The sequence below is a fragment of the Apaloderma vittatum genome, unplaced genomic scaffold (genome assembly GCF_000703405.1).
Source record: "Apaloderma vittatum isolate BGI_N311 unplaced genomic scaffold, ASM70340v1 scaffold4193, whole genome shotgun sequence".
Classification (NCBI taxonomy): Eukaryota; Metazoa; Chordata; class Aves; order Trogoniformes; family Trogonidae; genus Apaloderma; species Apaloderma vittatum.
Window position 1 is genome coordinate 6997 of NW_009707357.1, and position 9958 is coordinate 16954.

The 9958-nt window shown below is 37.8% G+C and overlaps 1 protein-coding gene across 1 annotated transcript in view; it reads right to left on the reverse strand.

Moving 5' to 3' along the window:
• The window catches only part of ICE2 (interactor of little elongator complex ELL subunit 2), an 18078-nt gene that overhangs the window by 5662 nt on the left and 2458 nt on the right, over window positions 1–9958 (reverse strand). Inside the window, exons 3-9 of the mRNA XM_009866145.1 lie at window positions 9489–9623; window positions 9029–9145; window positions 7343–7502; window positions 5148–5332; window positions 3723–4671; window positions 3006–3184; window positions 1321–1450 (exon numbers count right to left, since the gene is read on the reverse strand). Coding sequence (XP_009864447.1) covers window positions 1321–1450; window positions 3006–3184; window positions 3723–4671; window positions 5148–5332; window positions 7343–7502; window positions 9029–9145; window positions 9489–9623 — 1855 coding nt within the window. The remainder of the gene's footprint in view (window positions 1–1320; window positions 1451–3005; window positions 3185–3722; window positions 4672–5147; window positions 5333–7342; window positions 7503–9028; window positions 9146–9488; window positions 9624–9958) is intronic.

Below are 9958 nucleotides of genomic sequence, written 5' to 3' on the forward strand. Positions count from 1 at the left end.
CAATGTTAAAAATGTCAATTGTACAAACTCGAATAACATGTCTTCTACAGGATGTTTGTGAGTGAAACTTTCCCTGTCTCACTGCATTCCTAGTGTGCTTCGTTAATGTGATTTTTGGATAAATGGCCTTTACAAGTCAGGTATGTGTCTGTTGACATTTCCAGGCTTTTTGTCTTTGTATTGGCTGTGTTCTCAATTACAGCTGTCATTTCCTGTAGGCATTTGCAGTTTCCTGCTTCATTCTCTCCAACCATTACTCCTTGCTTACAGATTCTTTTAGATTTTCTCCTGTTTCCATTGGCTACATGATACAGGACAAGGAGTATGAAGACCATCCCTTTGACAGGGATGTTACAAGTCGTATCACATATTAGGAAATTCATTTTCAGGGATCAGTTAGATATGGACAACAGAAAACCTGGAAAATGTGTTTGTTTAAAGTAAGATCATCCAATGTTCAGAACTCCTGAGGAATATCACAGCTATGGAAAGAAGTTTTCAATAAGCTTGTGCTATGTTTTCTTTTTCTTCCTGCTAGGAATTTAACTTAATAAACTGAAATCCAGAAAATAATTTCTAGTATCTCAGCTATCACACACCTGTACATGGTTTTCAAAGCATGTCAATTCTCTTGTTTCTCAATGACAGAGTTTGGTTCAGGCTTATCTTGCTTCCCCTCCATTCTCTTACATCTACATGTTATCAGGGCAGAAATATGAAGATTATTGTCTGTTTTAAAGAAAAGTAACATTTGACCTTTTCCCACACTGCAAGCACAAAGGCCAAGGAATTGGCATCCTCTGAGCTACATACCTGATCCACTGTTCGTCTTCTATTTCGGTACGTAATAACATTTTGTGAAATACTTTTAAATGTTGAGATGTATTTACAGCCCGCATTTCACCAAGAAATATTTTATCACTCGTGATAATTCATTTTGTATACAACTTATCATTTAAAAAGGAAAAAGAAAAGAATCCCCCCAAAGACTTGAAGTTTTCACTTTTAAGTCATGAAGAGTACTAAGTTCAGACAACTCAATTCACATTTACAGATACCCTGTCTGTGAAAGGCCAGTAAAAGCAGTTTCTGAAAACAAAGTTCACCAGAATGCTACTCATCTAAAACCCAAGCTGAAATATCCTCATTTACCACTCAAGAAATTTTAGACAATGCACTTATTCAAGACAAAAGTGAAAACCAAAATTAGAAAGCTAAAATAACGACATATGGGATATAGCTTTGACAAATATTCTTGTGCTATTCCACGAACATTCAGACCTACATGTTTTCTGAACCAAAATCAACAGATGAACTTACCAATATAAAATAAACATTCGGAATGCAACATACTCTCTGTCCACAACCGACACACTTCACTTTCTGTGAGAGCTTCAACACCGTAATAGGCTTGGTATTCCAGTTTTGGCAACAGAAATATCGGAACAATCTGTAAAAGGCAAGGTACAAGGAAAATCAGCACTGACCGCACAAAGAACGTCCATAATTGAACTAGATTTTGCAGCTGACCATCATAGTTTTCCATCACAGCTAAAGCAATGCAGACGTTTCAAAGGGTTTGGGTGATGGCCTGCACTCTGTAAAACCCACCGTACAAACCAGGACCACAGAGACTCTACAGAGAGGAAGGTGAAAAGGACAGGGGAAAAAATGAAAACCAAAACAGCCCAGGCAAGCTTTTACAAATAGTAAGTTTTTGTCACTAAGTAAATTTTCCAATTGGAACTTCGTCCTTCTGTGCTCTAGTGCCCTCTGCAGGAATTTAACAAAAAGCACATCATTATATTTCTGAGTTGTTTGTTAGTGGAATCCAGCCATTTATTCCCCTTGTCAGAATTTCACTAGAACCTAGTGCCCGGACTCTCATTGGAGAGGCTAACCTTTGCGAGTTAGTGCGAACAGACAAAATCTAAGCCTCTTCTCACTGACAAATCATAGCTTAATTTTAAGCAGGAATTAAAAAGGTACCCAAAACCAACAGGGCTCACTTTCTGAGTAACAAAGTAAGCATCACTTCACAGGCTTTTACAAGCAGTCCATCCACAGCAAAGAGAAAGTATTTCTTCAAAATACGATTCTGAGCACGGAAGCTCAGCAAGTAATCAGAGTTATAAAGGTATATTTCTATTTCAACAGAGGACAAACACCTCACAAAACGCCTGCCTATCCTAATTCTGGTATTCCAGGGAAGGAGACACTACCTCAAATTCATTCAGTGATTCGGAGTAATAAAAAAATAAAGTAATAAATTACTGAGGATTCCAAAATAAGGTTCCCTTCTCCTCATGTTACAAAGAATATTTGGATTGCACTTGCATTTAAAGCATTTTATTCCTCAAGACAAACGATTTGGTAAGATGTATACCATGCTCTTTCCAAGCAGAATGAATAATAACTCTTTTTATCTTTAAATGTGTCCTCTGTTGTTCATTCTACCTCCTGTCTCTCTGTTTAACTAGGTATAATAGCAAGGCTGAATCCTGCTTAAAACTATTTACGTTCATGAAAATTCTCAAAGCCGTGGGCCAAAAACCTAATTACTGCATTAACTTTTAAGAATAGTTCAAACTGACATTAGGCTACACGAGTATAATTACCGATGAATATTACTGCAATGCAATCATAGTAAAAACCGGAGATTCTTATCTCCTAATCAAACAGGTTTAAAGAAATCACAAATTATTCTTCCCTCTCTTCGCACGGTAATAATTACCCATGAATATTACTGTAATGCAATCGTAGTAAAAACCAGAGAGATTCTTATCTCCTAATCAAACAGGTTTAAAGAAATCACAAATTATTCTTCCCTCTCTTCGCACGGTAAATATTTACTCAAAACACGCTGCAGTACTACAGCTACACGTACTAATTGTCTGAGTGAAAACACAAATGCTGTGAAGGACCAGGAATCCTAGAGATGCCAGTGAAGCACAACGGTTAAAAGACCAAAACAAACCCAAAAAAGCGAACAACAAAACGTGTACCCTTCGGGCTCTTTTCTTTTTATGGTGTGGTGGCAATGCCTTGGCTTTCTGCACGCTGCAACGCACAAGTAACAACAGATCGTTCAGACTGAACAGCTTATACACAAGGTTGCCGTGCTCAGGTGCTTTATACTCGGAAGGGTCTTCTTCAAGCATTTGAAGTTCATTTGGCAGCTTTCCTACAGAAAACAAATAAAAATTACAAGCTTGCACATTCTTTACTAAAGCTAATTAGCTCGCTTTCTTTTGCAGTAGGTTTAATTTTTAATTTTCAATAGGATCCGTTTCCTACAAGTTATTTTTCTTCTACAGAAAATGTAAAATAATTCCATTTTTGATTGCCAAGAGAATATTTTTTCAGACCAGACTACTCAAATATTTGAATTTCCAAGGAAAAGGAACTCATTTCGCTACCAAAACATTTATTTTCCTTGTGTATAACCACTTTTTCCTTCTCTAAAGTAAAACAATATTTCACATTCACCTCTGCAGACAAACAGCTCTCAAAATGCTTCTTTGTGTGTGCAAAACTAGTTTTCACACAGAAAAGGTATTAAAAAAAAAGCTAAAGTCACATCTCTCAATAAATATACACAGGTACATAAATATACATACAGTAAATATATAGAGGCATTAAGGACGTTCTTCAGATGAAGGCGTTAAAATTTTACCAAGAGTTCAAGTTTTACTCCTTAGACCACAAACACAATTACTTACTCTTTGGCACTCCCTGAAAAAGCCAAGTCCAGGTATTTTTAGAGGGGTTCGAGGCAGGGCCTGGCGCAGTTTCTGTGCTGGAGGTTACCGGTGGTTTTGGAGACGGAGGCACAGGGGCCGGCACGGCGTTAGAATTATCACAGCTCACCACCGGCTGCTCGGGAGCTTTTTGGGAAGGTGACTTGAGAAGTTCAGTTTGCATTTTCAAAATGTGCCCAACCGGATCCAACTCTTTGGACAACTTTCTCGTAGGCTTTCTGGAAGCATTTTTGCCCTGCTCCACGGTCTCTGAGCAATCCGTCCCGCTCGCTAACGGAATCTGGGTGGGGGAAGGTGATTTGGCAGTCTCTGCCGAGCCATGAGAAGCAACGTTCGGTACGGGTGTTTGGCAAGAATCAGTGGGTTTATGTTCTGTATCAATTATCAAACGTTCTTCATCTGTGTCACTACCACATAAAGAAGCGCAAGTCTCATTTTTTAGCGCGGCATCGGACTCTTCCTTGTAACTAACAGCATCAGAGGGAGTATTTAATTTTGTTCCATTGTCCAATACCTCTTCAGTCGTGACGTGCTGCGCTTTGTTCAGTCCTACTTCCTGCGAATTCAAGTTTTTCTGAGAGGAATTTTCTTCAGGGCTGAAGCACGGAATGCCACCCAATGATGGGAGCTGCGTGCTGGCACATGCTGCAACTCCCTGCTCCCAAAGAGTGTTTTTCCCTTCTTCACCTCCACTGTTTACGGTGGATATACTTTTTTTCCCCGTTTTCAGGTCATGTGATAAAACTTTAGCAGTATTACTAACTGCGGGAAAAGTATTTTCAGTTTTAGAAGTTTTGGAGTGCTTGACAGCTGCTCCAAAAGTTTCCAGCTCTGTAACGTCATCATCAAAGTCCATCCCTGTGTCATCTGGAAGAGGAATCTTCCTGTACTGGCAGGCATCAGAAGGCATCTTAACACAGGGAGAAAAAAGTTATAATGTGAAAGACATTTAAAATAAAGCAAACCAAGAAATAGAATGTGTTAATCACAAAGGAGATACTGAAAACATGAAAAAATAATTGTTCTACTACTCATATTTTGACTGCTGGGGCAGAGGCAGTAATTGAAAAAATAAATCAATCCTGTGTTTCACATGGAACATCTGAAGCTCCACGAGTTGAAAGGCCTTTTTGAAAGTTCATAGAACTTCTCCCACTTAAATAAACTAATCAAAGTACACGTTAATGAACATTGAAATGGAGATGCTAGTTTAACAGAAGCATTTAAAGGAATCAGGCATTTTAAAAGAGAGTCTGTAACTCAGCAGTAGAAAAACTACTACGAGGAAACTGAAACGTTCCCTCATCACCACAAGAACGAGTCCCTCAGGAATTGTAACAGGGGTGCGGTTCGGTTTGCTTGTTTTTAGGAAGCGAAGCCACATACATCCCACTGAGGCAAGTTGTCCTCAGCCGGTTTGTCCATCGATACGTCGGAAACAGAAACGTAAGATGTTTTGGTTGCCAGGAAGTCCATCGGAATTTCGTGGAAGATTTGGTTCCTCTCTCTTACTGTCATTTCCTTTCTCAGCAGAGGTGAATCGACATAAACCACTTTAGCTGGTTTGCCACCTTTGGAAGAAAGGAAAGGGAATGAGCACATATGAAGCAAAAGGTAAAAAAAAAAAAGGTTGCGTATAAGTTAAATAATAGAACTTTCAATTGCCAATTATGGTCAAATCCATTCCACACTCACACGAGAAAACGAAAATGCATCCTCCAATTCATTAACACAGAAAATAAGAGTATGCCCAGATACAGCACGAATTTTTAGGATCCTGAGACAGCAATACGCAGTACAAACAGTATTTTAAATGCATTTCTACATACAGACTATGTAAAATAAGAATTCAGGATTTAGGATTCCTTATATTTCATTATATCTTCAAATGTATTCTGTTGTCCAAAAATATTTTTGTTGCTTCAATGAGCCTCAATTATTTTTATTTTAATTATTTTTTAAAAATTCTTATCACCTAAAAGCAATGGCTGCAGTTTATATTTCTTCCCATCAGTAATTGTTTTTAGGCTTGGCTGCCCCACTCTTCTGTTTATACCGCAACACACTTAACACAGGAATCACCCACAGATGGATCAAAAAAATGACAGCGATACCCTGCCCAGTATTCTGCACAAAGCAAAGGCACATGGTGAACATGGTATCACTGTTCTAGAAAAAAAAGCAAAAACCAAAAAGCAAAAAAATTATAATTAATGCAAGAGGTGGGTTACAGGGAAAGCGGAAAAGAAAGAGGAGAAACCCTTCGAGAAACACTAACAATTGACCTTTCGGTGTTGACTTTGGACCTGAAAATTCAGTGTATAAACCGTAAAGCTGATGCAAAAGAAGTGAGGCGTATCTTTACAGGTAACATAAAGGTAACCATGTAAGAAAGTGCAAAATTTGCAAAACTTGTGGGTATTTTACAGCTTATTTACCACTCTCCAGAAGCCTGCTACACAAAGCCGTGTGAAATGCACACAACACGGGCATTGCCAGACAACGACCATTACAAATACCCATCCTGAGAAAAAAACAGTTCATTTAAAAAAAAAAAAAAAAAAAAAGGAAAAAGAAAGGTAGCAAGAGGAAATCTCCATTCAGATACTGCTGGAGTGTCTGACAAGTGAAGAACAGTGTTCAGGTAAGTTAATCAGTTGATTCAAAACATTCTGTGTTGCAGTTGGAAAAAGTGATCCCCATCATTATTTTTTATTATTTATTCATTAGTCTACAATGCAGCTAGGTTCTTCTCATTCCAAAAAAGCTCTGCTCTTCATTTTTAGCAAAAAAAGTCAAAATTTCTCTTTTTTCTTAGCTAATTGAAATCAGCTCACCTGATTATTTTAATGACTTTATGCAGGATTTTTTTCCCTTTCTAGGAAGCAGAGCTTACAGTCTGAAAAGCAAAAGGATACAAGCGATTTTTTTTTCCCAAATGGAAAGCAGCTGCATGTCCAAACTCAGTGTTAATGGTGACACTTGTAGAGGTTGTTACTATTCTCAGTAACAAGGTGGAACAAGGTGCTGAAAACTATTGAATGACCTTATTATCAAGCTTTCCTCTACGAAAAGAGAGGACAAACTGCAGCAATGGGGTTTTTTAAAGTTCATTTTTCACAGTAGCTTTGATTAAACTAAACAATTTTCTGTACAACAAAGGACTCGTGACTCCTTACCAGATGACAGTTGAAAAATTAACAACTTCAGGATTTTGCCCTTTAAAGATTTGTGAACTAAATGAATCAAATGTCGCTCCTTTGATTCCTGAATTTAGAAACGTGGAAGTACTTAAGAGAAGCAATTTTTTATAAGTGCATTCTAGGGTACTGCTTCTTCAGAAAAGGTAAAAAACTGATCTTACGATTTTTCATTGACCTTAGCTGCTTTTTTTTCTAAATAAAACCAAAATTCAAGTACTCTATTACCGTGTGAACTAAACCAGACTACCTTCTACCTTGCCACAGTTGGATTTACTGGATTTTCTGATCTCCTGTCATTCAGTCTATTTGAAAAGGATTATGAGAATATATAAAGGGCCCCATGGCCGAAAATCAGTAATATTTAAACAAATACTGTACCTGCAACAGGGATCATTTTAATGCAAACTGGGATTTCCCATTGTTCCTTGTAGTTCAGTCCATGATTATTCAGTAAAGTAAATAACGACTGATTACTTAAAACAACGTGAGGACCGTATTTCAAAGCAAGTTTTTCTGCATTTGAATCTGAACTAATATCCTAAACAGAAAAAAAAAAAAGAGACATTTTAAAAGTTTTTAAGAAATACACACATAAAGTTAAATTCATAAGGAAAATCTCAAATGCAAAGAAACATGGATTACACCCCCATGCAAAAAAAAACCCCAAACCAAAACCCCAATTACCACCACACTGCCAGCCTTTGGATCAAATGGAAAAACAACAAATTCCCCTGAAGGTTTTTTTTTGGCTGAATCTTACGCATTCCACCTTGCAGCATGAGAAAATGTATCTTCTTGTCTAGTGCTTCTGAGTTCCTTCCTGCTAATGTGAATTTAATTTGAAGCACTAGGCTGAACAGGAACTTGGATGCTCGTGAAATACATGGATTCCTTCACCCATGTATTACAGAGGTTCTAATGACTTGAAGGAGTAGCACAGTACGGGCACCCAACGTTAAAGCACAGTTAAAAAACTGCACAAGTTATTTAAATATAGATTCCATATAAAGAATCTTGAATATAAAAACATTATGAATACTAATTCAGAATTGAAATTATAAAATCATTAAGCATTAGGAGTACAGGTCTCCATCAAGATGGGAGGCTGGGAATGTTCATGAGGTGGGAGGAGAATATTAAGGAATAAGAAGATAATGGAAGCCCAGGAGCACTGAGGACCATGTGAGAGAAATAAGAAAAAAAAAAAAAAATCTAGCCATGTTCTTTTTTCTGTCACCTGAGACCGTCATCAGAAACGTTCTGTTTATAGCTGTAATATCTCAAGGCGTAACTCATTCTCCTGGGTCACCTCTACGACTTTCTTAAGCAAAAGCGTCTTTGCAATCACAGTGTCTCTACTGAGAGTTTGATTTTTTTATATATGAACAAACTCCTTAAAGTAGTAGATCATTTATCTGGAATAAACAGTCTCAAAAACTAAGTTCTACAGAATGAAAAATCTATTGATTTTCTCTGTGGAAGAACACAGAAACATCAGACATTTAATGGTAAGGTAGAAGGGAATCTAAAAATTGTTCCACTCGGAAATGGAGTTGATGCCGTCTAGCAAAAGAAATACCCAGGGGGAGTTAACTAATTGACTTCTCGGAAATCAGACAGTCTAAAGTATTTCTTTTTACCCTCCGGACTCCTTTCGTCCATCAGAAGCCTTTACACGTACGGGCGTTCACGTGTATGGTATGCACACTCACACACACAGAGGCCACATTAGAAATGGCAAAGCAGAGTTTAAAAGGAACAACAAATAAACATTTCTATCTAGATTCCACAGACGGTGTGTTCCAGTTTCAGAATCTCTCTAATGTTTCATTGAGGGAACAGAGGAATTCTTTTCAAGAGACACTATGGCCAAAATGCAGTAACTTCTGAAGAGGACGGTGTGATTGCTGTAAACAAAATACTCAACAAATAACATTCACGTGCTACAAGATGTGTAACACCAGGGAAAAAACAAAACAAGACAAAAACACCCTACGCGAAAAAGGCCAAATCGCTCTACTCTACAAAAGATGCCTTAAAAACGTCAATAAAAAGGTTACTCACATTGTGCATTGCAGAAGCCTTTTCTTGGGGAGTTACAATAGATGTGACAGTTTGATAATCTGTGGGCAGCTGGACGGGCATGGTCGGGAAATCTGTCTTACAACGTCTTGCCGAGCCCTTGAAGAATACAACGAGTGTCACAAACAAGCTTTAACTAAAACCATGCTGACCCAATGCCACAAAAAATATTAAGAATTTATGCAGGTGCATTATAAAGTTACATTAAAAAACCACACTATTAACGTAATCTTTTTATTGCAAACACACAGTGAAGGGTGCTAACAGTCTTAATACCAAAATAATTTCCTTAACATTTCCATTAAAAATTATAAATTATAACCCCTAACCCAAGCACTGAATAATACTTGTAAAAAACCTGAATCCTTGCATGACACAACCCAAACATAACTCCCACTGTTTGAAAATAACACCTAAACAATACATATATGTAAGATGTTACCAGTGCAAGCAGACTTTTTTCCAGCCTAAAGGTCAACTGCATATGAAACTTCCCTCCCATGATGCTCATGATCTCCTGGAGCGTGTAGAACTCGGGGTACCTTTGCACATGTCCGATACAAGCTCGGAATAATGCCTAACGCAAAAAGAAAAGAGTTTACGCATTGATTCTTTCATAAGAAATTAATTTCAAAACGTTTCTTCTGCAATTGCAAGTTGCGTTGGCATGTACTTTGTGTAGAGAAGAGCAGTAACCTGCTAAATATAACCCCAACAGAGCTGCAGTCAGAGATGGTATTAAAAACTTAGAGATACCAGCACAACTCAACAATAAGCTTACAATCACTGGTATCAGAAGTGAAATGTGTTCTCCTACCCCCTCCATACGCAAGGCTAACGATGTACGCACACAGGCTCGGACCGATCATTAAGCAAAAAAATAGTTTGGCACAGTTTGAAAGGTGCTGAACC